The sequence below is a fragment of the Megascapheus bottae genome, chromosome 7 (genome assembly GCF_031878675.1).
Source record: "Megascapheus bottae isolate mThoBot1 chromosome 7, mThoBot2.hap1, whole genome shotgun sequence".
Lineage (NCBI taxonomy): Eukaryota > Metazoa > Chordata > Mammalia > Rodentia > Geomyidae > Megascapheus > Megascapheus bottae.
This window is the reverse complement of record NC_143515.1, coordinates 21,380,764-21,397,376: the sequence shown is the minus strand read 5'-3', so window position 1 is coordinate 21,397,376 and position 16,613 is coordinate 21,380,764. Positions and strand designations below refer to the sequence as shown.

Below are 16,613 nucleotides of genomic sequence, written 5' to 3'. Positions count from 1 at the left end.
TGCACAGAGGTGAGCAGACCATGAAGAAATACTCAGGGCAGTGTGTTGTGTTCTGGGCATATGCAAATGCAGGGGCTGGGCAGGAATGGGCACAGCTGTAGGCCAGGCTCACTTCAGTAATTCAGCACAGCCAGGTGTTCACGAATGTAGCAGTGTGCAGCGGGGCCGTCAGTGTTCTGCAGATAGTGCACTTCTCCCACAGGCCATTTCATTGCAGCAGATGCTTGGAAGACTATTAATTGTAGTACATAGCATGTAAGCAGTGGATGGAGTAACTTCTCTATAAGTGTGATATAATGCAGGAACATACCTTTGTAGGGAAGACACAGAATAGTCTTACAGGATGAGGTGTTAGTTTTTTATCTCACTTTCAAGTAATTTCTTTATTTTTATTTTTATAATTTGTACCTATCCAGGGATTTAATGTTTAGGACCTGCATGCTGTCTGTAAACTTATTTGTTTAAGTCTGGCTCTCTACCAAGTGAGCTATCCCTCCACTTCCTCAAATAATTCTTATGGAAATTACTATAAAGTCATTACAAAAAGTGTTTTGGATTTAACATTATCTTATTCTTTTAAAGTAAATTGATAATAGAGAGGAAGTTGCACAAGGAGAAGGAGCTTAAATGTCCAATGTTATTGATTCTCTTAACATATTCACCATCTTCCGTGCTGTAGATATCATTCCTATCTTGTATTAAATGGGCTACATGGTTTTTTTAATTTTGAATCTTCGTTGCTCTTCAGATATTCTGCTATCCCTTCTACTTACTCTCAGGGATATTTGGTTTCTGATGTCACACCTGTTCACTTTATCAAACATCTCTGAACATTTTGTACATCCATTCCATTCACCATAAATGCCTCTGGCATTTATTTATTTTATTCATTTATTATTGTTTCTTGTTTTTCTTGTGTACTGGTAAGGAGGGACATCAACCTGATCCAGACACCTGCTTTGCTGTGGGCATCTCTAAGAAAGTCTGGATCTCTGGTCAAGCGAGTGTAGGCAAATGAACATTGAGAAGGGTCTTGGATGTGGATGAAGTTGGACATAGATTTGACCATCTGAAATGTCACCTGTATTTCTTGACTTGGATGTCATATGGGGACCTAGACTGTCTAGGCCTTCAGTCTCCACACCCTGGAGCCAAGGCACTCTGCAGTTCTTTCCAAGGAGACACCGAATTATGACACTGATCTTCCTCCTGTGTTTCCAGGAGTTAATGCTTTGTAAGAACTGGCTACAGAGCCTCGAGCTAGAATCTAGCTCATGCAAAGATGCTAAGTTCTAAACTATTTTAGCTAGATTATCAGGCAATTCAGGTGTCTTGGTATTTTTTTCCTTTGTGTTTGTGCTGACTGCTACCAGCCATCTTATGTCTCATTGGCTTGTTGAAGACAGCAAGGAAACCTGTGCTCATACACCAAACAGAATATGGTTTCAGGAATGAGCACTCTCAGAATTTCCTCAGTGGCAATGAAAGGAGAGGTACATTGATAGTGCAGCCCCTCACCTTAATGAGAATTACTTATAGATATTTAAGATTAGGTCAAGAAGCCAGGTTCTCATCACCCTGTTTCTCTGGGTCTCTGGTGAGAAACTGACCTACTGTGATGCATTTATAATCCTTTGTAGAGCTGAAAAATGGTTTGGATGGAAGCTACAGGTTTTTTTTCTCTTGGCCGATGTTCCTGTTGTTTTTGTGTTATTTGTTTATCTGTCTTTGGGAGGGAAACGTGGGGTATAGAAATGGAGGAACAAAGAGTAAATAAATGCAGAAGTGATACTCACTAGATAATATGTGGAAAACAAACTGTGCAACTTGTGGTGGGGACAGGAGGGACAGAGTAAAGGAGGGTGACACTGTCTGAAAATGAAATGTACTCATCTTAAATGTAATGGTCACCTCTGTCACCTTTATAATAACAATAAAATACTAAAATTAAAAATGGTTTGTGATAAGCGGCAATGACTATCTCTTATATGGACACAATTCGTGCTGACTTATACTATCAGAAAGTGCGTGGAAGTGGTGTGTTTCCATGCATCTACGGTGAGGTCTGACTGTGCGCATGAATGAATGAACACTGTCCATGTCGGTTTGCAGCTGCCTGTGGGGACATCGTGACAACGCAGTCTCCATGCTCTCTGGCTGTAGCAGTAGAAGAAAAGGCTACGATGAACTGCAAATCTAGTCAGAATGTTTACAGCAACATAGCTTGGTACCAGTAGACAGCAGGACAGGCTCCTAAAGCACTGATCTAAGGTGCATTTACTCAGCCCTCCAGAGGCCCTGATCAATTCAGTGGCTTTGACTGGAGCAAACTACACTCTCACTATCAGCAGCATACAGGCTGAAGATGTGGCAGATTATTACTGTTAACATTATCATAGCTGTCTTCCCACAGTGTTTCAGCCTCTTGCACAAACCTCCCCAGGCCATGGGTGAGTGGGCCTTGCTCTGTGGACAGCAGGCTGCTCACACAACCCTCAACTGGCAGCCTTCCTCTCCACCTGAGAGGCTACTTTTCTCCACTGAGGCCTGACAGGGTTTGCAGGGCGCAAGGAATCATTCAGGTACTTTCTTGGCCTTTCTGGTTCATTTTTGTGGGAGATAATTGTAGAAAAATATTGTAAGCTTGTCTGAGAAATATTGTCAGGAGTTATTGTGTTACAGGAACCTAAATGTTTCTCAGGATCATGTTGCAGATGCAGTCAAGTTAGTTTTACTCTTTAATGATGGCTCTAGTACTGTGTGTGTGTGTGTCTTGTGTGTGTGTGTGTGTGTGTGTGTGTGTGTGTGAGTGAGTGAGTGTTCGCGCTCACGTGCATCTTGAAAACAAGTAGGCTGATCTAAAACAATCCATTGGTTTTACTTGTGATATTGCAATGTCAGCTGGAGGTGTTTTGGTGGTGGCAAATACCTCCTTGAGATTTACCAGCTAGGCCTTCAGAATGTCTGTTCTTCCTGGAAGCTCTTGTGTTCTTCAAACCTCTCCAAGAGTTCTTATCAGGTCTTAGAAGAATTATGTAACACTTGGGTACAAAGATGAAGCCAAGGAGCCCTGCACTGGAGGCCAAGATGGAGAAGACTTCCACAGCTACCATCTCCTTCCCCTTGGTGCTATGGTAGACAGGGAGGAAAGTGAGCCAGACACTACAGAACAGCAGCATGCTAAATGTCAAGAACTTGGCCTCGTTGAATGTGTCAGGCAGCTTCCTTGCTAGGAAAGCCACAGTGAAGCTTCCGAGGGCCAAGGAGCCCAGGTATCCAAGGACAGAGTAGAAGGCAGTGACAGAGCCTGTATTGCAGATGAGGATGATGTGGCCATGTTCTGCCTGTGTGTCTACATCAAGAAAGGGAGGAAAGGTTCCCAGCCAAATCCCACAAAGAATAAGTTGGATGAGGGAGCAAATGGGAATGACTGTGTTAGGGGCTCCTGAGATCAGAAACCACCTCATTGTTCTTCCTGGTTTCATAGCTTTGAAGGCAAGGATGACAGTAATGGTTTTGGCCAAAATGGTGGAAACTGCCACAGTGAATGCAAGTGCAAAGATGGTTTGCTGGAGGGCACAGGTAGTTGTGTTAGGATGTCCGATGAAGAGCAAGGAGCAGAGGAAGCACAGGAGGAGGGAGATGAGCAGGATGTAGCTAAGAGTGCGGTTATTGGCTTTGACTATGGGGGTGTCATGATGTTTCACAAAGACCCCAAAGACCACAGCTGTGGTGAGGGAGAAGCCCAGAGCTGTGCAGGCTAGAGCCATCCCCATAGAATCATCCAAGGCCAGAAAAGTTATGACCTTGGGGAGGCAGCGATTTTTCTCATTGTTTGGGTACTCATGTGTGGGGCACTGAAGACATTGCACTGTATCTGGGGAGAAAAAAACAAATGAATCAGCAATTCAATTGAACAAGTTTTACTTTCTGCCCCTAGTCACCTCTGTATTGTCACTACAAGCAACGACTGTTTGTGATATATTGTGAGACACACTAGAGGGAGTTTCTATATTCTTCAGCTACAAATAAAACCAGATTCATTGCAAAGGGATCTTTAGTGTGTGGGTATTTTTAAGACTATGACTCAGTGATGTCACCCAGGATGTGGGTTCCTTCCAATCCTTATTTCTCTCCACTTTCTTTCCTGGTATGACCTTTCTATGGCTGCACTTCTAAAATTTACCCCATAAGTCAAATTCAAGGTTTTCAGCTTATATATACCAGAGATAAAATACTCTCTGAACTTTGTACGGATTTCTTTTTCTTATTTAGCTTAATGTCTGGTAGAGTGTGTTTATCTATTTTTGTCTTTTTGTGAGTATTCTTGTCAGTGTTTCCATATAAATATATAGAGGTAGAAATTAATTTGATTGACATTACCATTTTGATTGAGCTTGAATTTGTGTCACTCAACTTTCTTTGGTAGTAGTGGAATTTGAATCTAGGTTACTGAGCTTTCTAGAAGGATGTTCCACAACTTGAGCCTGTCCTGATGCCCAATAGCATTAATTATTTTTTGATTAGGGCAGCCTGCCTATTTACTGTTTATTACGTGTAGCTGGGACAATAGTCATACACCACCCTATCCAGGCTGTTATTTCTTGAGATTGGCTCTCAGGAATAATTTTTCAGATTGTTTTTTAACTGCCATCCTCCTGATCTCAGTCCCCTTATTAACTAGGATTACATGCATGGGTCATGGTACCTGGTGACATAATGAACTTTTTGCGTAGTAGATGATTTAATTTGAAAATTAAGAATTGAGCTGGGTACCGGTGGCTCAGGCGTAATCCTAGCTATTCAAGAGGCTGAGATCTGAGGATCATGGTTCAAAGCCAGTCTAGGCATGAAAGCTCATGAGACACTTATCTCCAATTATCTACCAGAAAGTTGGAAGTGGTGCTGTGGCTCAAGTGGTAGCGCTTTAGCCTTCATCTGAAGAGCTCAGGTACAATGCCCAAGCCCAGAGTTCAAGCCTCACAACTGACCAAAAACAAAAAGAAATTAAGAATTGACTGATTGTATTGTAAATTTTTCCATTCCTGTACAACCCAAATCCTGATTTGTTAACCCTTTATAAAGTGGCAGGTTATAAATATGGTGAGCTCTTTTGATTAAGACTACCATTGAAGCACAACTTGGGACTTTTTGGCAGTTTATTGGAGATAAGAGTCTCAGTCTTCTGCCCAGGCTGGCTGGCTTCAAACTGAGATCCTTAGATCTCAGCTTTCTGGGTAGCAAGGATAATAGACACGGGTTATTGGCACCGCAGCTCTTTTCTTCCTCTTTGTTCTGGACACTGTTAGATCTTTCAATCCATTCACAAACAAGGTGGGTATTATTTTTTTCATTTGCATACCTGAAGAAAACTTTTCTACCAAATGGTTACTGCTAAAATAACAGAAATTATATAGTATTTATTCATAAATTTTAGTAATTATTTTTTATATTTTGAAAATTAAAATCAGTTTCAATAGGTCACCAGTACTTTGTGTTTGTCAATAACTTAGTTTATCTTGATATGTAATTTATTATATTTATATCTTGGTTAAAGGCTACTTTTACGATCAGGCATGGTGGCTCACGTCTCTAACCTAGCTACTCAGGAGCTGATATCTGAGGGTTGCGATTCAAAGCCAGCCCAAGCATTAAAGTCCATGAGAATCTTATCTCCAATTAACCACCAGAAAACTGGAAGTGGTTCTGTGGCTCAAGGGGTAGGGCAGTAGCCTTGAGCTGAAGATCTCAGGGATGGCGCCCAGGTCCAGAGTTCAGCTCCCACGGCCAACAAAAAACAAAACAAAACAAAACAAAAAAGGGCTACTTTTAGGGATACTAGATAGCCCTGTTTATTAAAATATTGTGTCTTCATGCATTTATTCTTTTTATTATTGTATCATTATATTAAAAAGAGTAGTCTTATATTAATTATTTGGACTTAAGACCTTGCACTGCATTTAGGACATGGGCCCAAATAAAATATTTCTATGGCCATTTAGGAGTACCTGCTATGTACTTATCATTGACTACTGAGAGGTAGCTGTCAAGGTTATCTATCCTACATTTCATGAGTAGATTTACCATAGTGAACTATCACGCTGAGACTCTCACTCAGCCCTGGGTGGTGAACAAAGGTGGCCAGTGGAAACAGTGCCCACTTGAACCTAATCTAATGATGAGCTCTCCCCAATAAGACATTACACATAAGGGAGTCATAACAGTGAGTAGAAATGGATGTATTCGCCTGGGTCCAGTGGTGCATGCCTGTAATCTAACCTACTCAGGAGGCTAACATCTGAGGACCATAATCTTGTATCCTGTCTTGGCAGCAAAGTCCATGAGACTCTTATTTCCAATAAACAACTCAGAAAAGGCCATAAGTGGGGCTGTGGCTCAAGTTGTACAATGCTAGCCTTGAGGTAAAGAAGCTCAGGGACAGTGTTTAGGCCCTCCCTGCGATCAAGCCCCAGGAATGAAAAGTAAATAAATAAAATGGATGTATTGAAAGGATGGATGGATTATGAATGGAGAATGATGGTAATCAAGTTTCCAATAGCTGTGGTTTCTTGTTAGAGAGAAACAGACAGAAGAGTTATCTTATGGTTGTTTATGATTTTTACCTGTCTGATTGGAAATATATCCTTCTGGACAAAAATCACAAGTGAAGCAGCATGCAGGTCTTCCTTCCTGTAGAATTTTCCAGAATCCTGGACCACAGCTCTGGCTACACACAGATTGAGGAGTCTGAGGGATAAAAGAAAATATTGGCAATGGTTTTGCATGTTGTTGGCATCTCCACAGGAGAGAATTTTGATTCTAATAGGCACATAGTGCCTACACTAAAGTAACCCCATGTTTGTATCACTTAGGTATCTAATTCTATGTTAGTGTTCACCTTTTTGAAATGTTTGCTAAATATTACCACAGTAAAAAAAATTACCTTTTAGTCTTTAAAAAACACCAGCATGCCACATTGCTGTACTTTTTTCTTCTTTGTATTTTTCCTATTTATCACAAACCTTTCCAATATAGGTTTCTGTGTGATTCTGTGAATGTGTATCCATTTTAATATTTTTATTATCTTCTCACATTCCATTGGTTTGAGACTAAACAGTATTCCTAAATATTAAGAAAATGTTGAATCCTTATGTGAAGGATCACATTTCTAGACATCATTCCCAAAACACAGTTAAGGGGTATTATTGAAACATTATTAGAAAAGAGAGTTAGTGGAAAGAGTTTTAGGTCATTGGGGTTACCTCTACAAAGGTGACTGTTGGATTTATCTCTCTTCTTTACCTCTATCTCTCTTTCTTCATTGGTTTCAGTTGTCACTATTTTGCCCTGGATTTTGGCCACTCAATAGTATGTCATACTGACCACAGGTGAAAAGATTTGGGCTATTCAATTTTGGATGGAGAGCTTCAAAACTGAGAGCATTGTAAGTCTTTGACTTATAATTTTATAATTAATTCTATTTTCAGACGCTTGTTTGTAGTAATGCAAGATAACTAAAAGAGTTGTGAAGAATTTAATCTGCACAAAAAGTAACTTTATAATCAACAGGGACACTGTTGACAGTAACACTAGGATTATGCTATAAATCCCAGATAGTGATTAACCCAGTTTTGAGTTTCTGAGACTGCAAGGGGACTTTTCTTTTAGAAAATAGAACATGGATGTCGGCATAATTGGCCTAGGAATCATCTACAACATTTCCTGAGACATTTAATCATGGTCAATACAATACAAATGAATAAAGGTACAAGACAGTGATATGCAAACATGTCTTAGAAAATGAGAATTATATATTGTATTTTATAGTGTATGTTTATAATGCATCAGAGTGATTAAAAGTTTTAGGATACATGAAAGGGCATAATTATGTATGCATATTTTCATCTGAATCTTTCTTTGTTATCTTGTTTTTTTGTGGGTAATGGAGCTTGAACTCCGCCTGGGCACAGTCCCTGAGCTCTTCAGCTCAAGGCTACTACCTTACCCTGAGCCAAGCCCCATTTCCCATTTTCTAGTGGTTAATTGGAGATGAGAGACTCAGATCCTCAGATCTCAGCCTCCTAAGTAGCTCGGATTACAGGCATGAGCTACTGCGTCTGGCAACTTTGTTGTGTTTTATTAACTGTTGCATAAAAAATAATCAAAAGTTTATATCTACAGACTTATTATTTTGTAGATGTTAGTAAGGAATATGGAAAATAAAGATCATATAGGGTAAAGTTAAGGAGATACTATTTCATCTCATCTCAGGACTTCATGTAGCTCTCTTCATAATTATACAATAGTATACCAAATTGAAGTGAAAGCATACCTTTGTGAATCCAATAGGCCATTCTATCATCTCTTCCTTGATGACCAAGTCTTGATCAAATGGACTCCTACAGACAAATTCTCCAACTTTAATCATCAACCCAAGACCAGCAGGAAAATTCACAATGTTTTGGACATCATACTGTGTAACAGAGCTTATCTTCCCATCTGAGGATATGTGGTCCCCAGCCAGGTTTGTAAACTGCATTTTCCTCAGAAATGGATGAAGCTGGAGGAGGGACATAAGTTACATATAAGGAATACCTTTCAAGATAGGGATTTAAATTTTTTGTGTGTGAAATGAATAAGAGCTATTCTTTTCCCCTAAGAAAAAAATGGGGATACTAAGTGATTCCAATCAGAAAAAAATCCAGAATTTTGCAATCTGAGTGGCACCGACATGGGCTCTGATAGAAAACTTGGATCTTCTTAGAAGCCTTTCTTTACTTTAAGTTTTGTAGTATCTTACAACAATGATGGTAGGAGGTCCACATCTATGTGGCATATGACACATTCATCACAATGTAGAAGTAGTATATATGTGTTTTTATGTCCACTATGCTTTAATCAAACTTTTCAAATGGCACAATGTTGTTTGTTTGTCCTTATTGGTGAAAAAAATAGTTTCCTTGTGACATTACAGGAACACTTCATAACCAATGAAAAGTTATGGCTTCAATGACATTTCTAACAAAGCACATGTAACCTTTCAACTTTTTGGTCTCATGATACTGTTGTGGGACATAACCTTAATGCTGTTTAGACAATGTTTGTTTATTCAGTTACTTGAATGTTCCTACATTCAGTTACTCATTTGTAGTCCTATCAAACCCAGCAGGCTATCTTAAGCTTACATACATCGTTAGTGGCCTCATACTGAAAAATGAAAGCACAGGCCATGATTTTATGAGTATTGCTGCGTTTGGAAGAATTGGGATGTCTGAGCAATGCATGTCTGAGCAATTCATCTAGAGTCACTTCAGGATATTTCAGAAAATCTACTGCTACTTTACTAAAAGTAGGTTATGTAGGTCCGCAACATGTATCACTTTGTGTGTGAGATACCCAGAATTATGGTCATTTGTATCTATATTTTCTGATATTAGATACATTCTGAAGCAAAATATAAATCTGATTATGTATTGCTTTCCTTGTGCTTTACTATGAGTTGGGCAATTGACAGCATTTCACCCTAAAATAGAAATGATATTTATGATTTGAGTTTTAATTTGGTAGTTAGGATTGGAAACACTTAAGAACAGAATTCTCTCAATACAGAGAGCCATTATACATGTTCCTATAGTCAGTAAAAGAAACCACTGTGAATTTTTTCAGATCCTGTTCATCTAAAATGAGGATGTAGCCCCAGTGTTGTATCTCAGTAACACGCTTGTAGAAGTCATTGGACACTTAATGTGTCTCACTGCAAAAGATTTACCTGGCAGGGAAGAATCTTAGGCTGGTTTGAAGCACCTGGAGATCCCATTTCTATTTTCTGTAAAAGCATTTTATGAAGGGCATGGGCCACCGTGTAGACAGCATTGTAGATACGATGGCTGGAGTCAGATACCGTCATGATGTCAATATTTGCTGGCATAAATTCTAAAGAAGCATTTGGTTGACAAACTCCATATTTTCCTAAAAGTGACCCATGAGGAAGACAATCAAAAGCATAAAACCACAAAAGACTAAAGTAAACATCCTCTGGGTATTGGGAAGGCTTAACTGTCTTGAGAAAATGTTTGAAACCAGGAATTTCTTTCTTATGAGGTGCAACTGTAAAGCTTCCATGGAAGGAGTGCAGCATGTGATCCATCTCATACACAACGATATCCCACTTTGATGTCATTATCCACACTTTTCCTATTTCTAAGAAGTACTCTGCTGAAGTGTCTATAATTATGAGGCTCCCTACTTCACCATACAGTATATGGACATTTGCAGATGAAACTGTGATCCTAGTCATGGGAGTGATTTCTCGTTGTCTGTACATTGCCTTAGTGGCTGGCAGCTTTTCTATTAGGGCCACACAAATACCTTTCTTTACCATCTCTGCTTTAAGAATCTGAAGGAATTGCTCTCCTTTCATGTCATCAGAAATGAAGAGAGACACCCATGTCCAACCAAAATGAAGTAGTAATGCGATCATTGTGTGAGCAAGAAGGTTGTCTTTGGCAGCCATCTGGTAAAGTGATGGAAATTGATGTTTGTCATTTAGCATGGGATCAAAAGGTCCATATGTGATCTGAATAAACAAAGACAAAATAGGATTCTGAGTTCTGAGGGACTCAGGGTTTTCTCTCCTGGGAAAGATAAGTGTGCAGATTGTTGAATAAATTAATTTTCAGTAGAGGAAATGACTGCTGCAGGATTCCCATCATCTCTCATTCTAGGCACAACATTAGACCATGTTTCACAGTGCCAATGATTTCCAAAAAGATTTCTGATTTTCTCAGGAAAGCATGGAAGAAAATTTGTGAAATCTCATTTGTTTCTCATCTCTTGCCATGGGAATCAAAGAAGGCATGGATGCTAAGATAGTGATATTTGCCTCTTCCTTGACCCTATGGCTTGTGGTGCAGAGACACAGCTCCACAATTACTGTGGTATGGCAGTATCATAAATACCAAATACCAATAACTTTTCATTCTATGAGTCTTTTGGTAATTTTAATATATTTTCATGATAACCTGCATTGTCTTGAAGAACACAATTGCTTATAATCTCTAATTTTTGAAATATTCAAACTTTTTTTCCAGAAAATAACTCTCTTAAGCTAATGTTAGCATTGTTATCTCTGATTCTTGTTGGTGTTGGCTATTTCTCTGGAAATAACCTGTGATGTGGAGTGTTCTGTGGGGAAAGATCATTGGGGGTGCTCTTGAGATCTGCTTGGGTAGATATGAGCAAGGGAGATTTAGGCAGAAGGAGCGTGTGAAACATAGAGCAGATATAACTGAGCTTACATCATTCCCAGGGGTCACTGGAACTGTGATGACCCTCAGTATTTTACCAAACTGAAACTAGATGACCAAGTGTTAATATCTCCCCACATGACAATCAGTGGTGTCTGGGTATAACATGTGTTAGTTACTTCCCAGAATGGGTATTTTTTTGTGATGTGGGAATTTCATCTAAGGCATACAGATGCAAGCAGTCAATGTTAGCCAATGGATACTTTGGTTCTAGAAAGTAATCCAGGTTGAGATTTTCAGCATCTACTGCTTTCGCTGTCCTCTCTTTACACTATTGATGATCTCAGTATCCAGCCAATTCATGGAGATCAATTTTAACCCTCATCCACTTACCTGTGGGGTTTTGTAGAGCTCTAAAAGTGCTCCAATTTCAGCTGAAAATGCCGATGAAGTTCCTACAACAATCGCAACTGATTTGTTTCTCATAGTGCATTGATAGTTAGGGAGAATCTCATCACTCCCAGAGAGCCACAGCAGAGCATTCTGTAAGGTTCTTCGGTCGCTGTAGTAGACATTGTAGATATGATAACCCAAGGACAGATTGGGAAGTAGATGAGAGTCCTTATTGATCTGATCAATGGCATAGTGAAAGGCCAGAGTATACTGATAGTTCTTCCAAAACCATCTAAATAGAGAGAGCTGTGTAAGCAAGTGTGATCAAAACATGGGATGCAATGTCAACCCCTTAGCCAAGGCAAGATGTTTTACTAAGGCTTTGATTCAGAGATTCTCCTCTTGGGGCCTATAGAACTGCTGAAAAGTTTACAAAATCTCTGGTAGATTTTGCAATGATTCTTAGACTCTTATGTATTAATCTCTATGCAAAACACTGAGGTGTGGGGTGTGGTGGCATTTATGTAAATGATTTATCTGATAACTGTAGAGACTTTCTGTTATCAATATCTGTATAATAGTTGTGTCTACTTGAATTATTTTAAATGAAGGGTTATTAATTGAAAGACTGTTTTGCAGTATTTTCGCTGATCTTCTCTTAGGTAGGGAATAGTTTACTCAACACTGTGGTGTTTATAACAGTTGATATCAGCTTCAATTATTCCTCCCAAAACAACCCCTCAGACTCTACAGTAATTAAGTTCCTAACCCTCCACAAAGCTGGGAGAAATTGGGAAGATCATACACAGCCAAGACACATTGCAAGCTTGTTTCCCCATGGCACTCACAGCTGCTGATATGGATAGTTTTTCAATGTTTCTTTACTATTCTTACATGTACTAACATAGTCATAGTAAAGTTTGAAGCAGAGAACACAACAAATTCTTTAATTTTTTGAGTCTCCTTTTATTTGCTACACGAATTTAGAATATATATGAATATATACATATATATGTACATATTTTTAATCCACTTATGATTCTAGATTCAACAATGTGCAGGAGCCAGTGGCATCTAGTAACTTTTCAAAAGCCAGGTGCCAGCGGCTCACACCTGTAATTCTGACTATACAGGAGGCTGAAATCTGATGATTGTGGTTCACATTTGGCCTGGTCAGAAAACTATGTGAGAGTCTTATCTCAAACTAACCACCAAAAACCTGGAAGTGAAATATACAGCTAGCTCAAGAAACTAACCTTTCCCAAAGCTAATGAGACAATCAGCAAATGGGCAAAGGAGCTAAGGAGAAGATATAAGAATAACAAAGAAAACACATGAGGAAATACTTATCATATGTGGCCATAGAGGAAATGCAAATTAAACCAATTCTGATGTTCCATCTCACCCCAGTGAGATTGGCCAAAATCATGAATTCAAACAACAAATGTTGATAAGAACATGGGGAATGTGAACAATTTGGGGTTTTATTTTTTTGCACAGTTGGTGAGAATGAGAACAGCCAGTTTGGATAGCATTCTTAAGGTTATTGAAAAAAAACAGGCATAGATCTTCCTTACAATCTGGTTATACCATGCCTGGATATCTACTCAGAATACCATGAGCCAGGATACCCTGAAGACACATATACATATATGTTAATTGCTGCACTATTACAATAGTCAAGTTTTAGATAAACCTCTGATGCTGTAGATCCAAACTATGTGGTACCTAAACACAAGGGAATTTTACACAGTCATGAGAAAGAATATTATGCCATTTACAGGAAAATGGATGGACCTAGAACAAATCATGTTATATGAGTGAACCCAAGTTCATAGAGACAAATAGCACATGCTTTCTTTTGTATGCAGAAGCTAGACATAAGGTATGCTGAAAAATATTAAATTATATAGGACTCTAGGCAAACTCAAGTTAAAGATAACACAAAGCTTAAAAATCGGGTCTAAATGAAATAAAACACTTTTCATCTTATTCTGTAAAAGCATAAATCGCATTTGCTCCTAAGAGTCCAATGTTAAAATATTATAAGAAATCACACAATAGATTGATGCATGTTACCATTAATTTCACTGGAAAACATCAAATAATATTAAATAAGCCACTCAAAAATAATAATAAATAGTATAGGTTGTATAGGTTCATAAAATATTCATATTAAAAAATCCAGATAGACACAAATCATATTATTGCTTGCCAGGTCTGGGGGGTGGGGAATTGGAGAAGTGCAATCGGACATAAGGGAATGGGAGCATAAAAGAAAACACTGTCTTCCCGCCATATATTTGGCAACAAATACCAAGAGTTTCTGAACAAGAAACTCCTAGTTACCTTAATGAATGCAATATAGAAATTTGCTTTTAGGGACCGATCATCATGATGTAATACAGTCTCACAACCTGAGTCACATCTCAAATGTGCACCACTGGGTGAGCATGCCTAGTGCATCCATGTCAGACAACACTGGGTAGGAAGGGAAATAATACAGGTTCATACTAAATTGTTCGATATGAGAAACCTGCTGGCAGGTTGAAACTAGACAAAACCACATTATACATGGCCCTCTTCTGCCAAAAATAGAGATGGCCTGAAACATCTCTGGCAGAACCATAGAAGGAAGACTGCAGTCTGACTACTAAGTTTGTGAAGTGGTGTAAAGACTCATCCATCTACTCAAACTTGTTTCATGAATAAAACGGGTTCTTATATTGTACTGAGACCAGAGACTCCTCCATCCCTGTGATAATCTCTCCTTTTCTCTCTTTTGGGTAGAGTAGAAACAATCACTAGCTGATTCCTAACCCTTGATTCATATTCCTGTGTATGAAGTCGCTGCCACAAGGTATCTCGTTTCACATTCTGGTGAATGCTAAAGACACAGAGAGAATTAAAATCATAATACATAGGAGGGGAAGATACTGAGGATGCAGAGATCCTCATACAGATGAAAGACAAAGGCTGATAATCAGTCTCAGAGATCATTAGCCTATCAGCCTGGCTGTGGCAAAAACGCCCCTGGAAACAGTATGTTTAATAGTCATATTAAATGAAGTAAGTCAGAGCCAATGAAACATATGCTCTGTGATTTCCTTCATTTGTAATAACATATTTCTATTATGTCTAGCAGAATACCACAATAGCTCAATAACTGCATACATATGACCATATACAATGATGATAACTCAAATGAAGTCTAAGACATGAAAAAATGAGGCTTTTTTAGTATACTGTTTTTAGTTGTTTCTGTTTTTTTCCTTTTGTTTGATTCTCTGCTGTCACTGTTTTTGATTGTAGTTCCCTTTGTCTTGTGTATGTTCATCTGATTTCCTGATAAGTAGGGGAATCACAGAAATGTAAGTCAAAGGACAAAGGCTGAACCAATGCAGCAGCAACAATATGTTGGAACATTACAACTTGGGGAATAAAGGAGTTGGGTAGGAGGGAAGCTGGAGAAAATGAGACAAGGGAAAACAATGTTTGACAAGAATTGTACTTATTCCCTTACTTATGTAACTGTAACTTCTCTGTATATGACCTTTACCAAAAATAATGATTAAAAAGCTGTCTGCTGGGGAGCTGTCACCAAGCATCAGTGTTTTTCACTCAATTATAAGAGACACGGCAACTTAGTCTCCTGAGGCCAATCAATGCAATTTTTCACTTATTTTTCCTGAAAAAACTACCAAGGTCAAAGTAAAAAGCCTTGCCCCTACAAAAGAATTTTTTCTGTTGACTTTTAGTATCAAAAAGGTCTCATATGGTACGATTTCATTATTATCCTTTATAGAGTATTATCAAACTTATGCACTTATTAAGTGCATTTCAAAATGCCCAGACAGCAAGACTACATGAACTTCTTGACTCTTAACATTTACCTGGTTAAGGTTCAGTGGCTCAGAGACCTGTCTTGACAGTAGAGAGGATGGGGCTCAACAGTCACACACATGCTAAAACACCCCAGTCCTCAATGCATGAATATGAGGGGCAGGCTGACGGAGAAAGCATCAGAACATTAATTTCTCTTTTCTATCTCTATAGGAGTGGAAAGCAAAAGGCACAACAGAAAATAGAGTTCAAATATATAAAGAAGGAAGAGAATGTTAGAACTTAATGGTTTTCATTACTTCCATTATGATTCCCTCCTTTTTACAGTGGCAAAGGAGATTAAACAGGAAGGAAAGAATAATCATTCCACAGTCAACAAGTGCATGTAACATAGAACTTACCTTTGAGGTATTTTTGTATAATCTGGATGGATTTTAAGAGATTGCTGAGACATGGAAGCTTCTTGGCCCAAGAGATAAAGGGGGAAAAACCCACCCAATACCAAGTCTCCATCTTGGAAGATACTTGACTTCAAGTATTTTACATAGCTTGGAATATCCACACGCTGTGATGTGTGTGAAAATAGCAGGAATAGGAAAAGAACCAGAGACAAAGACATGTCAGAATCTGCCCAGCCGAGAAGCCAAACCCTGAATCTAGGCTAAACTGAGGCAAGGATGAGATTGGATAGTACCTCCAAACTCCCTTTCTTCTGCCTTCTGAAGGAAAAATAGATGTTGATGTAGGGCTCAGTGGGGCTCCCAGTCTTGAAGTATGCCTCCAACGTGTAGAAAGAGTATCTACAACTGGTGTGCTGGCATATTAGAAAAAGGCACAGCTAGAAGCAAACGGAAGGCATATGCAAGGAAGCACCATTCCAAGATCTCAGTTTTGATGTCAATGTGTTCAGTTCTGTCTTGCGGTTTTGTCTTCTGAACCTCAATTCCAGTCAGGAGCTCAGGGATTCTCTGCCCGAAGGCTCTGCACCTGCCACTCTCCATCATGGTCAAAAATACCTTGGAAAAACATGTTTTGGACTTTGTCTCTTGGTGTCCATGATATCATCATAGTCCAGTAGGACCTTCATCCTGTTTCAGTGCTCTGTCTTTTAATGAGCCCAAGAACCCCTGG

General features: G+C 38.9%; 1 protein-coding gene across 1 annotated transcript; it reads right to left on the bottom strand.

Moving 5' to 3' along the window:
* Positions 1-113: 113 nt before the first annotated feature.
* On the bottom strand, positions 114-16,483 carry LOC150060400 (vomeronasal type-2 receptor 116-like). The gene is made up of 10 exons (XM_090336234.1): positions 16,333-16,483; positions 15,884-15,944; positions 14,460-14,526; positions 11,640-11,945; positions 9,770-10,576; positions 8,333-8,560; positions 6,624-6,747; positions 2,945-3,877; positions 2,071-2,196; positions 114-310 (listed from the first exon to the last, which is right to left on the bottom strand). Exons 1-10 carry the CDS (start codon positions 16,481-16,483, stop codon positions 114-116), a joined length of 3,000 nt encoding a protein of 999 aa, XP_090192360.1.
* Between the last annotated feature and the right edge of the window lie 130 nt (positions 16,484-16,613).